The sequence below is a fragment of the Adiantum capillus-veneris genome, chromosome 14 (genome assembly GCF_014529385.1).
Source record: "Adiantum capillus-veneris isolate H3 chromosome 14, ASM1452938v2, whole genome shotgun sequence".
Lineage (NCBI taxonomy): Eukaryota > Viridiplantae > Streptophyta > Polypodiopsida > Polypodiales > Pteridaceae > Adiantum > Adiantum capillus-veneris.
The window spans coordinates 13877961-13900292 of record NC_140944.1 but is presented as its reverse complement, the minus strand read 5'-3'; the positions used below and the strand labels follow the sequence as shown (position 1 = coordinate 13900292).

Here is a 22332-nt window from a genome sequence, read left to right as displayed (position 1 = left end):
CTAAAGAGAGTGAGCAAACTTTACAACTCAAAACCATGTTTGCAATTACCCACTTTAGGTCATTATATAGGGGAGTAGGATTGGGTAATATAGAGTGATTCACCTTATTGGTGGAGGGAAGCGTTATACCTACAAGGTGGCGTGTAAGCTCTGTCTAAAATTTTGTTTGTATGCTGGGAAGACCTTAGGTGTTGCTAGGAATTGATCAAGGGTATGTGCACCCACACAAATTTAAAATATAAGGCAATGCACAAACTCAATTGTAGAGTCCTTTGTTGGATGTACAAGCTTGAGTGTGAGATGTGGAGGAACCCACGCTTGTTTGCCCACACTCGTCTGTAAGACGAGGGAGCATGATTGTCCGGGCACCTTGAGTGACATGTACCTGGGGCCGACAGAAATAAGAACTGAATAGCCAACGATATAAAAAGGGTAAAGTATATATTTCACTCCCCTCATTCTCAGTACCTCCTCTCTGCGCAGCCAAACTCGAATCACCCACCCACGCACACACTACACACAAACACATAGACACACTCACTCACTCACAGACAACGCACCCACAACACCCATACCCATACAACAAAATTGGGAATCAGGGAATGCGACAGAAGCAAGACATGCGATAGAAAAATTGGGGATAACTTGCAGGATTAGAGATCCCATTTTTACCCCATTTAGCTGTATAGATGGAGAGATCTGCGCAGGCGATGCCCTCCAGCCTTGCGAATTTCTATGGTAGTGTAGTGCAAGACGTTATCCACAACCTCCGTTCAGAGTTTGAGGCGGAAGGTGTGGATGAGAGTGTTCTCGATGAGCTACAAACGGTATGCTCTTCACCCAATTTGCATGGCATTCAATTTTTTTGATGCTTGCGTTCTCTGCACTTGGGCATGCTTGATTTAGGTTGTGATTGTAATGGACTGCTTGCATGCAGCCTCAGATTAGCGAAGATATGACTGATTTTCAACACATGTTAATGCACAAAATATTTTGTCTCATTGTAGCTACTAGCGTGGTTTGTTGTTGTTGCATGCACACAATGTCTGTTATGAGTAAGGGCTTCTTCTTCTGCTGGTTCTTGGTGACATCTTGCCTTGTGTTTTAAAGGGCTGCACTGAAAGTGTCGGGGCTCATCCCAGGATTAATCTAAATGCCCTTTTTTTCACCAAACCCCGTTTTAATGATTCAAATATAATTTCAATGAGTGAGACTTGCACACAAATGAAATTTCTGGGATTTCAAAATTTGGCTTAAAAATTAACTGGAAGTTGATGCATTAAGAAGGTCTTGTGTCCAACAATGATGAAGAGTGTTGAGTTTATTTGTAATTTTTGAGTGCATTTGCTAATTTGAGTGGGGCTGTACTTCATCACTTCACTGTTATCTCTTTTCTGGTCTCTTATTTATACTGTAGAAGGACTTGAAAAGTGAATTCTTGAGTTAAAGCAGCAGGTTTCATTGTAGTCTTATGGAAAATATTTTTGGAAAGGCTTTAAAGCTTAGACAGAGCAGAGCTGATCTACTGAAGTAATTATGTCATTCTAATGGATGCTGGGTATATGCGACAAAAGCCTTGCAGAATCTTGAAAAGGACATGGATCGCTTTTACTTTTTGATTGAAATAATATCTGTGCATTCATATGAAGCATAATTAAGTTTTTTTTGCTCAGTACATTAAGTCATATGTTACTATGCACAACTTATTTCAAAGCAATACTACTTGCAACTTTAGGTACAAAGGAGTCAGGAATACTTAATCTATCATCTTCGAGGTGCTACCGATGGTACGACAACTTCATGTTGGGAGTCGGGACTTAGCCTATGAACCCCCTCTTATGAGATGATTACCCTCATGAGATGATTACCCCATCTAATATGTGCATGAACCTTCTCAAGCCTAGAGAGTATGAGCATCATGTGAGTGCATTTATGAGCCATTATGAGAGTATGTAAATAAGAGGTCGACTGAGAGCACTCCAAGCAAACAACGCCAAAGAAACAGTCGCTCCTTCAAAGGCAAATGGCACAAGGCAAAGAGAAGCTTCCTCCACCAGAGATCAGATTTGTGCATATGCCAAAGGGCATTACAATGATTAGCAAGCCAAGGTTGTGGTACAAGAAGAGCATAAATTCGACTGGCAGAAATATCCCGAAAAGCCGTTTCCCGAAGATCCCAATTAGACATGTGATCACCATCAGGCAAAGGTTTTGCATGCCCTATCCAAAACGGCGAGTGGCGAAGGGAAACTCAAAAGTATATCCAGCCTCATCGACTACATCCTCAACCACACGAATGCCATGACCAGCGAGAAAGTAAGTGTGGCGAGGCGAGCAGTCGACCAAAGTAAATGAGAATGCCTGGCTCCAATGGAGACTCTCCAAACGAATCGAATCACCTTCCTGCCAAGGAATCCATGAAAGATGAATCGTAACCTCTTTCTAGGTAGATACCAGAGTGGAAGCAAGAGGACAACCAGGAATGTGCCCTTCCATCTTGCCAAACACCACCTCCCAGATAGATGATTGCCAATGGCCAAATGAGGAAGTAACAATATGCTGATCGAGGTATGCAAACATCAGAGTCCAAGATTGAATTTGTAGCGCAAGTGTAGGCAAAAACATAGCTTTCCTAGCAAGAACATTCCTGCGCAAGTCCAAGTTATTAAGACCACCAAGACATTTAGGAGTGCAAAGCTTCTCCATCGACATCAAGCGCAAGCCTTTTTTTTGAGCATGGGTCCGCCACAAATGGGACATAATGTCCGACATAAGAGAGAGAGAGAATCAAGACAACGACGAGGCCAGTGTATCAGTGGCAAAAAGAACTGAACATATGCCATCAGGATACTCTGAACAATTTGCAGACGAACATGTAATGGCCAGGTGGATAACTTCCAGTAATGCAATTTGACATTCAAACCTTGCATAACCCAATCCACTTCCTGAGAGTGAGTAACATTCCATCCAATTGGATAACCCAAATGCCTAGTAATCACATTTGGAGACACAATCTCACCTAGCCACAATAGACTATGCCAATCACAAGAATGAAGAGGCAGAAGCTTTGATTTACAAAAGTTGACTCTTAAGTCCAGCCGCAATGCCAAACAATTTCAAGGCTTCCATAATCACTTCGACATCAGCCTGCTGATTACGAGGTATAAACAATGAGTCATCGGCATAAGCCTGGCCAATGAAGGTGCGACTCGAGGGTAACCGTAAACCATGAAGACGCTCAATAGAGGTCAGATGATCAAGATGGTGAGTGGCAATAGCATACAACATAGCACTAAGGGGGCAACCATACCTGACCTGTTAGGTGCAGCGGAATGGATGTTGTATTTTCTCAAGATTAGTGATCTTTATTGCTCAAGGTTCCTTTTAGTTCTCAGGGAACGAGAGAGCTTTCCGTCTTATAGAGAGAGTGGTGATCACGAACAAAGTGAGAGGATCTAGTGCGTGCAAATGAATGAGACTGAGAGAAGGAGAGAGAAGAGATACGACACTGAGGGGTTGTAAAACCCTCCTCCGAAGGCCCCACTCTCATCTGCGAGAGTGGTCTACTTGATTGCACGAAAGAGTTCAATGCGAATGCAAAGGACTGATGCTGTGGGACTATACCGATGACAACGATGGTGATGATGTCGACGGCTTCGTGGTTGACAAGGGGGACTGTTTTCGTTGCTGAAAGTGGGGCTTATGGCTGAATCTGAGGGCTGGACATACACGAGGTTCCGGGTCCTTTTTGGCTGCGTTTTTGGGGGGATAAGGCTGGCTGAAAAACTCTTTTACAGGAGGGCTTTAATTGCTGAATATTGTCTGTTTTGCAATGCCCGATTCACCCTTATGGCATGTGGATCTTCTGCTGTGATCAGGGATGAAAAACGCTGCTGCTGTCGTCAATTCCTCTTGCGTTTATGGTGCTGATTTTCTGCCGTCTTGCCTTGCTTGCTAGCGTTAGTAATTTCAGGTTTACTGCTGCCGAGGGGAGTGCAAAACGCTGGATAGGCTGAGTCTGGAAACGCTGAGTTTGCTGTGGTTGCTGGCGTTAGTGATAGGGGAAGAAAACGCTGGCTGTGCTGAGGTTCCTGGCGATGACTCCCAGAGGGAAGCGCTAGGCTCTGCAAGGGGAGAGGGTGACACCAAGGCTGAAGATGCGGGGGGGAATGGCCTCACCGAAGATGGAGAGGTTCTTGCTGAGAAGTTGCCTGTTGAGCGGGAAGCTCCTGCTGCCTCTTCTGCCAGTTAGTGCTAACTTGGGTTTGCTTATATAGAAACTTAGCAAAATTGCCCTACCTACTTTTGTAGGAAAGTCACTTAAAAATAATAATTGAAAATCCCAATAAATAGGAAAATAGGCTAAATGCACTGGAAAATTCCCCTAATTGATGCTAATGGATTCTGATGGGAATTCCGATGATCATGCTGTGTGCAACCGGAGGATATGCATCTATGCTAAGTGACTGGACATGCACGGTCTACGAATAGACTCACAAAAGTGCCAGATCACTGCTAATCTAACTTGATTGAACCCTGCTGTGGTGTAGCTTGTCCACGGACACATAGGGTTGGGATGTGTCACGTGACATGACCGAACATCCAAGAGGCCAAGGTTCTGTTAATTCACCTTCCAGGATCATAGTTACCCGGAACGCGGAACGGGAACAGCGACGGGATCCCCGCGGAACGGGGGAACGGCTAGGGGTGTGGAACGGGAGGTATAAAAAACACCCAAATAGTGCATTTTTTAGCTCCTTGTATTTAAATACAAGGAGTATTAGAGTCCTTTGACTCTAATACTCATTAAAAAATCGTTTTGAAGACCATTCAACCTTACTATGACTAGATGATGTGTGTGAGAGAGAGAGAGAGAGAGAGAGAGAGAGAGAGAGAGAGAGAGAGAGAGAGAGAGAGAGTGAGAGGGAGAGGGAGAGATTTGAGAGAGTGGGAGGGAGAGGAAGGGAGCTTGAAGGCTTGAAGAGAGAGAGAGAGAGAGAGAGAGAGAGAGAGAGAGAGAGAGAGAGAGAGATTTGAGAGAGTGGGAGGGAGAGGAAGGGAGCTTGAAGGCTTGAAGCCTTGAGCCTTGAGAGAGTGAGTCTTGAGAGGGAGAGATCTTGAGAGAGTGAGAGGGAGAGAGCTTGAGCCTTGAGGATTAGCTTGTGGAGAGAAAGGGGGAGGGGGGTGCATTTTAAGAGTCCTTGAGGCCTTGCACACTTTAAAAAGAAGCCCAAACATTTACTTCAATTTTTTTAATTTTTGCCAAATTTGTTTGTAGCCGTTGGCCGTTCCGGGGGCATTCCGGAACGTTCTGGAACGGCCGTTCCGGTTTGCACTGGCCACCCGGAACGTCCAGACGTTCCGGGATGTTCCAGAACATTCGAGAAGGGAGCTGCCCCCCGGAACGCCGGAACCGGGGCTGGGGGCGTTCCCCGGTAACTCTGTCCAGGATCCTCGTAAACGTACTACAAGCATACAGGAAATAAACCACACATTGGCCAATTTAGGACCAAACCCTAGGCACCTCATCGTGGCAGCAATGAAGTCCCACTGTACAGTGTCAATGGCCTTTTCAATGTCAACTTGCATCACCAACACATCCTATTGAGTGTCCTTAGCATACTCCATGCCAATCATAACATTAGCCAAATTGTCCATAATTTGGCGACGTGGCATGAAACCATACTGAGCCTGATGGAGTCTAGCAAAAAGATGGTCCTTAATGCGATGCACCAACATCTTAGCCAATATCTTGTAAACCACCGGCATCAAAGTAATAGGGCGCCAGTGAAAGAATCACTCGCAAAGCGCTTGCTTAGGCAACAATTTAAGTATACCTTCTTTCCAAGAAAGAGGCAAATCTTGTTTCTCCCATGCTGCATTTATCATGAAAAGCAACGGCTGTTCAAGAGCTTCCCAGAAGGAGAGGAAAGATTTCCACAGTAAGCCCATCCCAACCGGAAGACCGCCAATGGCCCAATGAAAGCAACGCACTATGCAATTCTGAATTAGTGAACGGTTCCTCAAGGCAACGTGCATCATGCGGGGATATGATCAGATGAACAAAAGAAAGCATCAATTGATGCGCATGGCAAGCAAGTGAAGATGCCTGAGAAGGAGCAGCAAACACTTGCTGTTAATGCAAAAGCATGGCATTTGCAAGTTCCTGCTTGGAAGGAGTCCAAACCCCCAAGGGAAGCATGACCCGCTTGATTGCTTAAAGAATTGCTTCGAAGCGTAGCCCTGTAAGGTGCAGCGGAATGAATGATGAACTTTGCTCAAGATGAGTGCTCCGAACTATGCTCAAGGTTCCTTGTTCTTAGGGAAAGGAGAGTCTTCGGTTCTTTATTGAGAGAGTGCAATGGACACAAACAAAGTGAATGGACATTGTGCGTGAAGGTGCATGAGACTGAGAGAGAGAGAGAGAAGAGAATATGACACCGGAAGTTGTAAACCCTCCTCCAAGGGCCCCACTCTCGATGGTGAGAGTGGTCTACTATTGATTGCACAATCTGGTACAAGATGCTGATGCAAATTTAATGGGGCTATGTCGAGGCTGACGGTATGGACGATGATGACGAATCTAATGCTAGAAATTGAATGCTGGAACTGGTTCTTGTCGGATTGTACTTTCTTGCTTGGAATCCCTGGATCTGCTACGAGAATGGACGGTGCGTCGAGGCTAATGGATTGAATACTGAAAACGTTGGCTGATTGCAGATGATGCAAAACGCTAGAGCTTTCTGAGGTTCTTCTTTGCGATTGGAACGATGCGGCAGAGATCTTCAGCAAAAGGACCAAATCGCCTTCTTCTTAGGGCTGAATCTGCAAGCTTCGGAGCGTCAATGGCTGATGCAAAACGCTGATATGATGCTGCTGAAAACGCTGTCAAGCTGCTGTAAAAACGCTGCTGAAAACGCTGTCAAACTGCAGGGAAAATCGCTGATCTTGCTGGTGCAGAAACGCTGAGCAGGTTGGCCGAAAACGCTAGATGCAGGGCCGAAAACGCTGGCTGTTAGGCTCCAAAAACGCGAGGTTGAAGGGGGGGGGTCGTCTTGCTGAGAAGGGTCTCCAGAGGCCTGCTGCACTAAGTGCCTGATGCTCTCCTTCTTCTTCTGCCAGAAAGTGCTAGCTCTGGTTTGCTTCTATATTATCTTAGCAAAATTGCCCTACCTAGTTCCCAACAAAAGTCACTTAAAATAATAAGTGAAAAATGTCAAAAATAGGGAAAATAGGTCTATGCACTGTAAAAATGCTACTGATGGAATCTGATTGGAATCTGATGGTCATGCTGTGTGCAACAGGAGGATATGCATCTAATCTAAGTGTCTAGACATGCACGGTCTGCGAACAGACTCACAAAAGTGCCACATCACTTCCTATTCTAGACTGACTTGACTGAACTGAACCCTTGTCATGCTGTAGCTTGTCCACGGAACATAAGGTTGGATGTGTCACGTGACATCCTCTCCTTTTCAAAGTGAGGTACTGGTACCGAACTGTATGGCGTCGAGGGAGATCGCCAACAGGGTCTGGAATCTTGGAAAGGACTCTTCGCCGGCCCACTTTGATGCGTGGGTCATGCGATACTTGAACTTCATAAAGGTCTGCAACACTTGCTTCTTTGAGCCGCGCCGAAAGCGACAGTCTTCTGTGTATCCTTCCATGCTTTAACTTCGTCGAGACTCATGCGTCTACCGTCTTCAAGAATCTCCATGGCTGAAAATTTTTGAGACCACTTCCAACACAAAAACATGAACACACCCATTCCATGTTAAGTGAGTGGAGAAAATCTCGTCTTCCTCAAAGATTGTGCATGCAATGTAGATGAACAAATAGACGGAGTGCCAAACCGTTCACCACACACACGTAATCAATGAGATCGAATCTTGTCTTGGTGATCTAAATCAATCAACTGTGGCAATTCACAACGGGAATGCCCATGCTTGGTGCTCATACTTGCTTGTGCTCTTTCTACGACTGTGTCGTGCCAAGGAAGAGACATGGAATGTGACTTCCTTGAATGGATACCTTTCAGCTTTTCATGAATAATCCGCATACGTCCGTGCTCATTCATGAGTGAAACGTGGTCAGCATACAAGATGTCATGCCTAGGAAAAGGGATCACATAAAGACGCGGACTTGAAACCGTGCATTTGGAGGGACTTTAAATGACTTCTTAAGATGGAAGGGCCATGTAGGGACAAGACTCATCGAGGGTACAAAAGGAGTGCCTAGGCGGACCAGTTCTTGATTTGAAGCAATCCGGACCTTAGATTTCATCAAGTAGTTGGTGGAGGTAGCATATCAAGGCCAAATCGGTTTGTCCAGTAAATCCATCATATGAACTCTAGAGTAGGTGCTTTTCAACAAGTAGAAGCCTTGATATTGCCATAGCACCCAACCCAAAAGGTGCCCAAGTGCTAGGAGTTGCTCAAAGTTGAGGAGCATACAAGAGTGAAGAGCTGGATCTCCAAGTGCATCATTTGAAAAACCCTCCATTGAGGGTACGCCATTGCATGAGCATCGAATACCATCTCTTGTATGATGTGTGCGCAATAAGAGGTACCTCTTTGGCAATGAAGTGGGGGCACTTGGAGAGGGTTGGCCAGGACCCCAAGAAGTGGATCTCCAAGTTCATCATTTGGTAAACGTTGAGTGTATGCCATTGCATGAGCATCAAATATTGTCTTGCAGGATGTGTTTACACAATAAGAGGTATCACTTTTGTAATTAAGGGGGGCACTTGTAGAAGGTTTGTCAGGACTCCGTTGTGGCGGTGTCATCTTCCCTTTTTCTTTTTGCTTTTTTCCTCAGTAATCTCTCTCTCTCTCTCTCTCTCCAAGTAAAGGTGTGATGATAACTGATGTTTGTTGTATCATCCACTGTGCATGACAAGCGCCTATACAAGTGAGTGTCTGGTTTTAAGCCACTGAGAGATCTCATGCATACAGCAAAAGTAGCCCAAGAAATACGGTAATAGGAGAATAGGGGAAAAGCTGCATGCAACACCCTTGGATATATAGGTGCCAACCCACAAGCAATGGGTTCCGTAACCGAACACTTTCGGGAAAATGCAGTCATACCATCCTCATTTTGGGAGCTTGAAGTTGCATTATAGCCTCTACAAAAGATGTTGAGGATACCAGAGTTGAATAAAAAAATTCAGTTCAATTTTTTGCTCAACACCAGTAAGAAGAGTCTGACACGTGCAAGGACAAGTAAAGTCTGAACGATTGTCTTATTTGTCAAGGCAATACATACCTTTTTTTCGAAGAGAATTCTGTAAACAGTCATTTAGTTTTACATTTCTAGGGTTCTCTTTCTAGGTTATATTATGGTCGGCAGGCTCTAGAGAATTTTCTTAAATTTCTTGTTTTATAAATATTAATCCTTCTCTTTGTTCTATGACGTTTTTACCAGCTCTGGGAGTCAAAGCTAAAGAGTGCAAATGTACTACCGGCAGATTATAGAAGGCCAATCTGCTCTCCCAAGCTGAATTTGAATGCTAATCCTGCATACGAGGGAGAAGGATGGACCCCGACTGTTGATAATGTTTTCGCAGAAGTAGGAATTCATGTCTGTTAGTACTCGTGTAACTCTATGGTGAATAGTATTGGGACTAATATTAAAAAATGCAGACGCCTGGCATAGTGAATACTCCTGGCATTGTACATACTCCTGGCATTGTGAATACACCCAGCATTGTGAATACTCCAGGACAAGGACTTATGTCGAGTTTGCCCACACCTCTTTTGAGCACGTCTGAAAAGCATGGAAACTTCAGTTACGATGGATCCAGACAACTACCTGGAAATACTGTCGGACATTCACTCGACTTTATGGTAATCTATCAAATGAAATCTGTACAGATGATTGTCAGTTGTTCCTGGTTTGGTAATAGAAAGTTTGTAGGTATCATCTTGGCTATCAGTAAAAACCAATTTGTAACTTTTGAGGATTTGATAGTAGCCTATTTGGGATGGCAGCTAAGTTTACAAAGCTTCTGCAATTGACAGAAGAAACAATTTTTTTAAACAAACACTATTAAAATGACCCTGTGACTCTGCTGCTAAGAACCTTTCCTTAAAACTTCTTCCTTCTCTGTGTCTAACAGCAAGCTCGATCTGTCTTTTTCTATATAGTTTCCATGCCTAAGCTGGTGTGACGCTCATCATTTGTAGTTTTTTAGCGTTCATGCTACTCTTCGGTGATAGTGAGGAAATACGATGTTTCTGTATGGATTATTGGTGAAAGGCATTGTGATGTTTTAAACATTTTTACCTCAGAAGTAGAATAGTAGACTCAACTAGCAATTGATTATTGGACTCTCACGAAGCAGTCTTTTTTTTTTTTTTGCATAACTGACAATGATATTATGACTGATGTGAAAATCAGGTTAAGGAATGATGTGCGTCAAATCTTCCTGTAAACACCTAGGAAGGCTTGTTCCCCCTGCTTGAAACTGGAAACAACTAAAAGTCAATAGAGTCAGAAGTACCGACCCCCAAACAGGAGCCCTTGGCGGTGTTTGTTTATCTTTGTCGGTCTGAGCAAAGGTTACAACTACTCTATGAGCCCACTCAAACAATCTGGATACAATTGGAAAGTAGGCCTCCTTATAGCCTCTGAACTGCTAAAAACAGCTCTAAAAGCAACTGCCAAAGACAACTCAGCTTCAAGTCAACTTATTGGCAATGGGCAGTCTACAGAGAAGGAAAGTCCATCTGTTAGAGATTTCAAAAATCCACCTCCAATTCTCAAAACTTAGATTTCATAGTCTTTTACTGTAGACACTTTAAGCACATGGTGAATGTAATACCATCGCAATAGACCCTCATGAGTCATGAGGGTTGGAGCTTGTATCTTTTTTGCACATTCTTCTTTTATGCCTCATGGCATGGATATCCAGATTGAAATGTAATGAAATATGTATCTGACTGGTCCTATAGGTCAGTTTTGGCCTCCAAAGGATGTTAATAGAGTCTCTCTCAGAGGACAGTCCCCCTTCTCTATTTTGGATGACATATGGGAATTCTCTAGAGATGGTGACATTATCATTCTAGGGGACTTCAATGCTAGGACTGCCCATCATCAGACAGTATTTTATGATACTTCAAAGGAGATACTGAGAGAGTTGGATGTTGCAGAGACGGGCCTATCCAGACTATCACAGGATGGGGAACATACTGAGTATGGACGGCACTTGATAGACATGGGGATTGCACATGGATTGGCCATCTTGAATGGCCTACAGAGATTTCCCGCTACAGGAGGTTTCACATGCTTTCCACACAGACATGGAGCCAGCACAGTGGATTATGTTATGGCACAACCGAGCCTCATCTCTGGTATCCAGGATCTCATAGTTGGGCCCATACTTGTTGGGGTGGCAGTGGATCATGCTATTGTGTCGTTGACCATCTCTTTCCAGTTCAGTGTAGCACACAGTCCACGGGTAGCAGCCCCTACTCGCTACACCTTCATGCGGGAGACAGATTCTGTATACATAAGACGGGATCTACAGACGCCTATGCACCGAGGAATCAGGGCGACCTCTGGAGGAGCTTACTACTATATTAACACAAACATTACATGATGCAGCAACAGAGGTATACCCACACACCCAGCCTGAGCAGAGACGCTGTTCTGGGAGCATGCCTCAGAACAGCTGGTATGATGAGGAATGCCGCCAGGACTAGAGCTAGACTTGAAAGGGAAGTGCTTTTGGAGAACATCACTCACAGACCGCCTAGTGCGGTGGAAGAAGAGGGCATTTTTGGCTCTACTAGAGCAGGATCTATACACGCTATTCTTGAGTCAGGACTCCTCTGAGGCATGGCGGCTCTTTCATGAGCTGTCTCCCCCCCCCGCCATTACCTCTACATAGGCTTGGGGTCAGTACGCATCATCTTTGTACACAGTTTCTGGATAGCCGCCCCTTCCCGGCCCCCTCGATCCATGCCCACACATGTGCTTTTTTCACCGCTGAGATAGTGAAGAAGGCAATTGACAGGATGGGGATTGGGAGAGCATATGATCATGATGGCTTAGTGGCTGAGCATTTCATGCATGCCATAGATCTACTAGCACAGCTTCTAGCTGTCATGTTTAACCGTGCCATGTGTGAGGGCTTGCCTGATACTTGGAGCCTATCTACGATTGTACATATCTTCAAATCAGGAGACCCTATAGAGCCTTGGAATTATCGCACTATCATGATTGGACACACATTGGCACGGTTGTACGCATCCATTCTTGAGCAGCAGTTGAGTAGCTGGGCAGAGAGAGAGGGAATGCGAGCAGCTGGGCAGGCAGGGTTCAGGAGAGGTTTTTCTACTCTTGACCATATCTTGACACTCAGGGCCATCATCCAGGAGAACAGATCTCGTGGGAGACGGATCCATTGTAGCTTTGTGGACTTCCGCAAAGCATTTGACATAGTACCCAGAGCTAGATTGATGCGCAGATTACCGAAGATGGAAGTACCCACATAGCTCATTTGGGGGATCATTGCATTGTACGGATCAGTAGTAGGGCATGTATGCACCTCAGAGGGTCTATCTACACCGGTTCACTCCACTATTGGGGTGAAGCAGTGTTGCCCGCTCTCTCCTACTCTATTTGGTGTGTATGTGGATGAGGTTTCTGACTACATTGAAAGAGATGGTGATAGAAGTGCGCTATTGTTATATGCTGATGATATTGTGTTGATCTCTGACTCTCCGGAGGGGATGCAACGTCACTTGGATGCTTTGCATAGGTTTGCTGATGAAAGTGGTTTGTCTGTCAACCTTGGTAAAACCAAGGTCATGGTATTTAATACCACCCCATAGTGGATCAGGAGGTCAACGCCCGCATTTACATACGGCCAGGAGACAGTGGAATATACAGATGCTTACACTTACCTTGGAGTGGTTTTTAGTGGACCAACATTTTCATTGAGGAGAGCAACAGAGACTAGATTGACCAGAGCCCATTCGGCATTGGGTAGATTGGAGAGGATGTGTTCACAGGTTCAGGAGCCTTGGACGAAGCTTTGGCGCTTTTAACACTTTGTTGGTGCTGAGATATGGGGGCCTTCATTGGATAATCACGGGAGGACAAGTCGCACTGATGGATGCGGGGACATGGAGAAGCCATTGGTCTCTATGATCTCGTGGCTCATTAGAGCCAAGGCTTCAGTACCACGCGCCATTATCCGAGCAGAGCTAGCTGCCTCCCCACTAGTGGTTGAGGCGCTCACCAGATCTGTCTCCTTCATATACCGCATGTGGGAACTACCCAGAGACAGATACGCCCGTCTTGCACTTGAGTCCTCTCGACAGTTAGCCATGTAGGGAGATACAACACGTTGGTGTGGGGAGATGACATCATGGTTCCAGGCGCATGGGTTCAGTATAGACAGAATTGCCCCCCTTCCAACACTCACTGGATGCAGCCTCCCTGACTCTTACACAGTCCGAGATCTCCAGGCTCATCCGCCAGGCCCTGACTCAGCTAGACACCAGGAGGACAAGGATACAGCCAGCACAGGAGCGGGGCACAAAGATGGCTTTCTACAGAGAGCATCTTCTCCAGCTTACGGCAGACGGTTTTGTGACGAGGCCCAGATACATGGACACCCACTCGTCTCATGGGATACGGTGTGCTATTGGCCAGATACGCACATCTTCACACCAGCTACGGATCGAGACTGGGAGATAGAGCGGAGTACTAGCAGAGGCCAGGACATACCCCCTGTGTGACATGGAGCCTGAGACACAAGTTACACTACCCATGCCAAGCCCCCTCCACTACGAGATATGAGGCCGCTTCCATTGCTTGTTCAAAGAGGGCTTTGGACCACTCTCCAAAGTCATGAGGTACGAGGATCAGAGATGCCTTGGTTTGTTTCTGCTCGAGCTGCGCAGACACAGAGAGAGCGTGATGAGAGGAGAGGCCAGCCAGTCTCAGAGACACATCACAGACTTCTTTAGAGCAGACACTGGACACTCGGAGAAGCTATTACCACAGCAGATCTTGTCGCCACACCAGAGGCACACTGATCGACCGAGCGACTGAGTTGGGGAGATCCAGACGCCCACGATTGTGGAGGATTACACAGCATTGACGGAGGCTACATCAGAGGATTCGGATCACTTTGGCCCGACATGCATGATGCCCGGTCAGACTGCTGACCATGGAGGAGATTGATGAGATCTGCTAGTGACTAATGCTGGATCTCTTGTGACTTGTGATTTAGCTATCCTGGCTAGCTGCTTAGTTCACACCTACCAGTTTAGGATTCCATAGTATTTTTATTTTATCATTTTGTCATTTCATTCTGGTACTCTGACTTTGTATCAGATCCACCACATTGTAACGCTCTGGTCTCATAGGTCATTTTGGCCTTTTGAAGACGTTAATATAACATTTCAATTCATTTCATCTCTCTCTCTCTCTCTCTCTCTCTCTCTCTCTCTCTCTCTCTCTCTCTCTCTCTCTCTCTCTCTCTCTCTCTCTCTCTCTCTCTACTTGGTGAGGTGGCATGACAATGCCTGCCGAAGGAGGAAGAGAAGAGCGGTGACCCATGGGAGCCAAGGGAGCGTGCAGCCACCTACAAAATGTAGCCCTTTTTTTTGCCGCAAAACAAGGACAACCGTAGGTTGTTGATGTGGCACTTTGGCAGAGGGTAACGTGGCAGTACGGATGCTGTTGACGTGGAAAATTTTAGGCTGGGAGAGCTTTTTAATCCAATTATTGAAAGCGTTGACTTCGAGAGCTTTTTGGGGCGACCATTTTCAAAAGGGAGTTGACTCTATGGGCTTTTGAGCTCCTTGTAAAAGCAAAGGGCCAAGTGCCTATATATACGTGGTTAGGAAGTGAGCCAAAGCTCTCAGTTGAAAGTCCAAGCCAAGGTGAAAGTGGCCAAGATTCTAGTAACAAGAAGGGACCCAACTCAGTTACTAACGAGCATCATCAGATTTAGCAACAGGAATAGTAGCAAGTGCAAGAGAAAGTTGATGTAGAGGCAACATATGTTGGATGCAGCATCCCTTTTCTGGGCTTTTGGGGAAGGAATCCTATGTTCTTAGATATGGCGACCAAGAGTTAGATGCACTTGTACTAGGTGCTATTGCAAACTGATGACGTGGTAGATTGTACGAGTTGATGACATGGCAGAATTGTACGGCACGCCCGCATTTTGCGTTGACAGTGATGACAATGCTGACGCGGCAGCAATACGGACTTCCACGATTTGGGTTTTGCCACGTGGTAGGCTGTATGGATTTCCGTGAATCACGCTGGTTGCTTTTGGGCCAACAACTTTTGAGTTACAAGCTTTTCATGTAAAATTTCTTTTGAGTTTTTAAAGAAGAACCCAATGCCCCTCATATAGCCATCGATTCACCATTAAAGTCCGCACTGAAGAAACCACCTGCGAATGTGCATTGAAGCTGAACTCGATGATGTGATCGAATGAGGAGTTAACCAAATATTGAAGACCACGAAGCCTCCAAAGAGACGCAATAAGGGTTATGATAGCTCTTTCTCTTCTGATTCCAGTGATGAGGACAGAAAGGGCAAGAAATGACAGAAGAACCAAAGACATGGAAAGAACAAGAAGAAGGCCAAGAAAAGCAGGTCCCACCGTAGATCTCGGAAATTTTTTGACAGTTTTGAGGAGGGTTCATGCTCTTTTGAGAGTTCGGACTTTGATGACCAGATGTTTTATTCTAAGAGGAAGCACTTTTATAGAGCCAATCAATATGACTTTCTCGAAGATAAGAGCAAGAAGATCAAAGAATTCAAGGAGGGCGGACAAGCAATGAAATACCGTTTCAGGTTTTCGAGATGCACACAAGGCCCTCGCTTTTATTCAACAGTTTGACATAGCTGTTTTTGGAGCTATTCAAAGCAATTCAAGATTAGAAGGGTAGCATCCTACTTGAAAGAAAATGCACAGACATGGTGGTCCACTCTTCTGTTACGAAAAGAAGCACCGACAAAGTGGCTAAAGTTCAAAATACTTTTTATTTCCTCGTGGCTCACTCAAGAGTACGAACGTGATGTGATTATTGCCTGGAATCATCTTCGGATGGCCAAGGCAGATACTATGGATACTTATTGTGAGAGATTTTGGGATGTTTTCCTACCTATTTCATCCTTTAAAAAGATCAGTTTTAAGCAAAAAAATCGAGCGATTTTGCTGTGGACTACTCAAAGAGATATGAGATTACCGTTTGTTACAAAAATCTGAGTCCATACAGCAGTTGATGGGGCATGCTAAGCAAGGGTTTGCTATGCATTCAGGTAACTTGACTTATCCAACAGATCAACGTTCGACAAGTGATGAGAGAAGAAGAGGAAAGAAAGATGCATGTCCCCGTCGACGGAGAAATAGAAAGAAGAATATCTCAAGACGAGAAAGTGTTTTGACTCTGGGGAACAAGGACATATATCTGCACGGTGACCTAGAAAGGCACAAGAATGAGAACGACTGACATACTGAAATAGAACTGGGCGAGGAGATACTTGCTCCAGAACAGATACTGGATAGAAAATCAAAAAAGATATTGATGTGTAGATTGTATGAATAATTCTGAAACAGGAATTCCCGAAGGTGACTCTGATTTATGTACAAATAATAGGTGAAATCGAGAATGAGATGATAACGAATTGGGAGCATGACAGCTCCAGAATGAACTCGATCACGATTGGAGATAAGAATTGTAACAATGTCAGTTTTTGTAAATAATTAATTTCTTTATTAGAAAATAGTTATTTATTTAGTTGTGTGCACATCAGAATAGAACTAGTAGTTCTAGGGTTCATGTGTGCTCGAATGCGGCATAGAACACCTTAGGGGGGACCCTAGTAGAAATATACCTTGAAGCCTAGTGATTGGGAAATCGGGCCTTCAATAAGGGGTAGACAATAGCCTCAGATTTCAGGCTTAGAAAATTACGCGCGTCAGTGCAAGCACAGGAATGTGATGGGGTCCTTAGAACATTGACCCTAAGGCCCATAATTATATTTAAAGGCCTTAGGATAAGCCATAAATTATTTGTGCCAGGCCAAATGGCCAGACAATTGCGAACAGGTAATGCTGGAGCAATGCTGGTACGGCATTGTGCACGGGAGCCGCTAACGTTTTCATAAATAGCATTCATGTGTGCAGTTGTGAGTTAAATTGCACATCTCAATAATAGCCTAGGAACTTTTAAAGTTTTTAAATGCGAAAGTTGAAGGGTTGAGTCATTAATGAGAAAATGTGCCACTTTCCCATGCAATCTCACTCTCTCTTGCTCTCTCACCCTCACTCATCTCCTAGCGTCCCCCCTTCCTGCTGGAGTATATAGAAGTGCAACCTCTCCCCCTCTTCAGAGGTTGGTAGTGCATTACCCCCCCTAATGTGAGTGTGCTCTACGTGATGGAGCCCTCCCATTGTCTAGAACAAGGGCTCTCATAGCCATAGCCACCGTTTGGTGAAGATTCATCGCGAGAAGTTGTAGTAGACACTCTCTCCATAGAGTGCGGTGGTTGTAAATTCTCTGTTTTCAGCCCCTAATCACCTCGACTAGGGCTGTTTTTAGCGGATAACTCATAGAATTTCACTCCTCTCTACTTATCCTACGCCTACGCAAGGTTTGGTGCGATTCCATCGCGAAGAAGGTCTTCGTTTTGGCATAGGAGCGTGCACAGGTAAGAATTTCAGGTTATGTGTAGAAAATTACAGCAAGCATATGTGCGTGCATTTTGCTTGTTTCTCTCGAGTTCGATGCATGAATGATTGCACATGAAGGGCAACACATAGTGGAAGATAGACTCTCCGTTGTGAGAGCTTCCGACAAGCTACTCTCCTGAAGAGAGCTTCCAACAAGGCTTGCAGAAGAGGGGAAGTCCTCTTAGCAGTAGGAGAGTGGAAACACTCTCTCAGTCAGTAGTCAGAACACAACAAAGAAGAAAAGAGGAGGGGCGATGCCCCAAGAATCTCCCCTCGTAATAAAGATATTCTCTTTATTGGGGGGGGGGGGGGGGGGGACCAACCCATCTTCTGGTCCCCAATGATGTGTCAAGCTTTCTCTTGCACCAAATCCTCTTGACCATATGAATTGCAATTTAAAAGTTAGTTTACGCTTCCGTATTTTTGTGACAGTGGTATCGGAGCAAGGTCATCTCTCTCTTTCTTAAGGGATTGACGACTCTTGGGAGACTGCAGAAATGGAAGGACGTGAGATAGAGTTCACTCTCTTCAGCAGTAGGTCGGAGAGTTGCAAAAAGCTCTCTCCCATCCAAAAGAAGATTCTCCGCACCCTTGAGAAAGGGAAGGAGAGAGTGCCGATGTGGTCGAGAGAAATTCCGTAGAACCCAAAGATGCAAGAACCAAAGAAAGATTCTTTAATTGGAACCTCCCGCATGCACGAGAGACAGAAGAAGCGTGCAGAACGTCATGTGCGGTTTAATCCAAAGGTTCAATAGCAAGATCCTCCTGATTGTCCTTAGTTTTCTTTCATGAAGGATGTCACCAGCGTGTGACTACTATCTATCCTTTTTGTTGATTTCTTTCTTATTATCTATTTACTTTCACTTTTTGGAAACACCCCTCGGGAAATCTAACTGCCCTGCATTGCATAGCTAGTGTGGAACTGTCCAGAGGGAGTCCAGGCCTGAGGGCAAGAGAGCACTAAGGTTGGACAAGGACTATGGTTAGCCAAGTGGGGTCATTGACTAGCCAAAGTGGAATCCTTTGCTACAGAGGCTACATTTCAATTCTGGATGTGGCCGCAGTGTACAAAGAGGGTCGGATGACCTAGAAAGATACAATGGCAGCATCTCCTAAAAATTAGGGAACTGCTATTTTGGGACCTGAAAATGTGTTGGCGTCATTACCTCCGGAATGACAAAGGGAACATTTTCTTACTCTGCCGTGAAGTCAACTGGGCAACCGGTTGGGATATTTTTAGGCGGCAACCCCGAAACGGGAAAATGCTTGTAAATGTGCCAAGTGGCACATTCTGGTGCAGTTTCTAATGCAAGCGAGAGTTGGCGCTGAATTTGAAGGGAAGAAGGGCTCATTTGCTGATTTTGTCACAGGTTAAGAGCTATGGAGTGCTTGCTTTCCCTCTTATGCACAGTGCGGTGCCAGGAGTGATGCCCTGCACGCTACGCACTGCCCTCTCTCTCCCCTTTGGCAGTATGTTATGCCCCTCTAGTGGGCTCTTCATTTGACCAATGTACAGTTGTGTGGGTTCATGCGCGATTGCCGAGGCAAGAGCCTCTTGCACAGGTACTGGATTAGCTAGCGGCTAATCCCCCCGCAGGTACAGGTGAATTCGGAGAGGTTTCACGCCAGAAATCTCGTCCGATTCAAAGGGCAAGTAGCCCTACAGGTGCGGGAGCTCGAGGACTTGCTAGGGATGCGACCGGCACGCGAAACGGAGCCCGAAACAGCGAATTACAGCCTGCTGTGTATTTTTGCAGGTTTAGGGTTTTGGCCCTAAACGGACCCTAATACCCCCAGGAGGTTCGGGGACGTAAGGGGACCGCTGTACAGGCGATCTGGCGCATTTTCAGGGCTGAAAACAGAGAATTCAGCGTGCTGCAGATTCTCGCCAGGTTTTGCAAAGTGCCCGTATGCGTCGGGAAAGTCAGTCAATGCGTGGGAATACTGACCGTGAAGGGTTCTAGTACAGTTATGCTGCCGAAATCGGGCTGGAACAGTGGAAATTCAGCCGAGTTTGTGCGGGGCAGCTTGTAGGAACCACAACGTTTATTCCCTCTTTTGAACAATAAAGAAATACCGAAAGGGGCGCCTAAGTTAGGGGCCAATCTGGTGTCTGTCTACTCATACAGGTGCAATCTAGCAGCCTGTATCCCTCTCCCCTTTGTTGTGTCTTGAAAGTACAGGTAAAATAGACGACTAATAATGGGTGAAAGCTAAATCAAGGTTTAAAGTAAAGTCTACCGCCCTTTTTGGATTGAATAGGCCGGTTTCATGGTTCCATCGACGGGATTATATCACTTTTTCCCATAGAAGTGAGCCTTGGTCAGTTTTGGGCTTGAAGACACAAGGGATCATAGACCAGACACAGGGAATTGTAATTATGGCTGACAGACCAGATGATGTGACTGAAGAGGTTTCCTCTTCACAGGGTCAACAGACACATGAAGTGGGTGAGTCGTCAAGACCACCACAGACAGATGACGATATATTCAGGACCCAGTTGGCTACTGCTTTGGCTATGTTTACACAAGTAATGCAGAATCCGAGGTTTTTAGCCTTTCTGCAACCTCCTGTTCCGTCTCAGCAAGTTGGGTCACTGGATCATATTCAAAAGCTTGTTAAGGCTCGAGCACAGGTGATTCATACCGCACAGTCAATGGAAACACCTGTACACTTGACGGAGAACATGCAGTCTCGACAACCTATGCCTAAGGTGCAAGAACAGGTGGCTGAGATGCCAGTCTTTCAAGCTGTACCAGTTCAGCCCGCCACCTTTCAACAGCCTATAGCTGGTTCTAATGGGCAGGGAAGCAACCTACAGGCTATGCAACAAGTCTTCCCACCACCTTCAGTACACCCTGGCTATTTTGGAGGTGGATCGGTATTCCAGAGCATGGCTGGTCATGCACCTGGAAATCAGTTTTATACGCCAGGAACAGTGTTTGCGGGTGCTCAAACGATGATGCCTAATCCCATGTACAGTGTCATGGGTATGCAACCAGGGTTTCAAAGCACTCAGGGACAATTTGGGATGCCACAAGCAAATTTTGGTATGGCTGGAATTACAAATCAGCAGCCAAATATGGCGTTTCCAAGTCAAGTTAATAACGGCCAAGGAACACAGATGAACCCTAATAGTGTTCCCATGTTTCAGTCACTTCCATATGACAATTTAACGCCGCTGGAGAGGCCAACTCCGTACAAAGAAGGTGGCAAAGGAGTGTCATTCACGACCTTTACAGGGTTTGATGACAGGAAGAAGGCTCTTTCATTCCTCCAGCAGTTTGACAAGGCCTATGCAGGGGGAAACTTTACAGAGGCTTCAAAGGTCCGCAAGGCAGCCACTTTCTTGACAGGCAATGCGGGACAATGGTGGACAACTTTATTGCTTCAAGGGCAAGCTCCGTCCACATGGATTTACTTCAAGCAGATTTTTGCAGCAGCATGGTTATCTGATGATTTTGAAGCAGATGTCATGACAGAATGGCACCAGCTAAATGCTGCCACTTGCAGAAATCTGGATGATTACAATCGGAAGTTTTGGAAAGCTCTACTTCCAGTAACTTCCTATAGGTTTGTGCCATTGACAGAACAGATTGAAAAATACTGTTGTGGCCTACCTAAAGGATTGAGAAAATACTGCACGAAGACAAAAGTCACTACCTTGACGCAGCTCATCGAGGTAGCAAACACTGGCAATGGTTTGCTCAAGGGAGAAGATTGTGAATTTAACACTGGCGTCAAGGCAGGATCAGGCAAGAAAAATTCAGCCAAGAAGCATGTTCCCAATGAGGCTCCTAAAGGGACTCAGGAGTCAGCCAACGCAGGGAAAGATAAAGCTACGGCTGAATCAGAAAAAGGACCAGCAAAGAAATGGAAAAGACGTTTTCCTCGCAAGTCAGAAGAGCAAAAGAAGGTCCTGAGGACAGAGAACAAATGCTTTATATGTGAGCAGCCTGGCCACATTGCTTACAACTGTCCTACAAAGAAAAGGCCAGCTGATTCTGAAGACAAGGAGGACAAGAAAGGAAAGAAGCCCATGGCTGGTCTAGTGCCAGATATGGTGGGCGACAAGCCAAATTCAGATGCAAGTGAGCTTTGCAGAGCATGGGGAAAGGTTAGGGATCAAACAGTGCTTATCTTCTTTGATCCAGGTGCCAAAGCCAACTTTATTTCCCCAGAATTGGCTTCAAAGTTGGGAATCAGACCTGAAGAGATGGGGTATACAGCAGAGGCAGGTTTGGCATGTCCTGGCCATACAGAGGCTGTGACACCCATCATTGGAATGTTGCGTCTACATATCCAGTCCTATGTAGATGCTGAAGAATTTTACATCATGCCACTGGACGGATGTGATGTGTTGTTAGGTATTCCTTGGTTATTTCGTGTACAGGGAATCATGGATGCCTACAACAAAAAGATCACTGTACAGAGCAGGGGAAAGACTCACATTCTGGATGTAAAGCTTAAAGGGGAGTCTATTCCTACTGTATCAGCTTCTGCTATTACTTCTGTAATGAAAAAGCATCTTTCTGCGTACTTGGTTTTTGCACGTGAAGTGTCAGATTGTGATGAATCAAATTTATCTGTGCTAGATAAAGAAAGGTCAATGTTTTTACAAC

The 22332-nt window shown here is 45.4% G+C and overlaps 1 protein-coding gene across 1 annotated transcript in view; it reads left to right on the top strand.

Moving 5' to 3' along the window:
- The first annotated feature begins 449 nt into the window (after positions 1-449).
- Positions 450-22332, top strand: part of LOC147441931 (transcription initiation factor IIA large subunit-like) — a 99295-nt gene continuing 77412 nt past the window's right edge. Inside the window, exons 1-3 of the mRNA XM_086528318.1 lie at positions 450-827; positions 9424-9567; positions 9642-9845. Of these exons, the coding sequence (XP_086384444.1) occupies positions 690-827; positions 9424-9567; positions 9642-9845 (486 nt within the window). The 5' untranslated portion in view covers positions 450-689. The remainder of the gene's footprint in view (positions 828-9423; positions 9568-9641; positions 9846-22332) is intronic.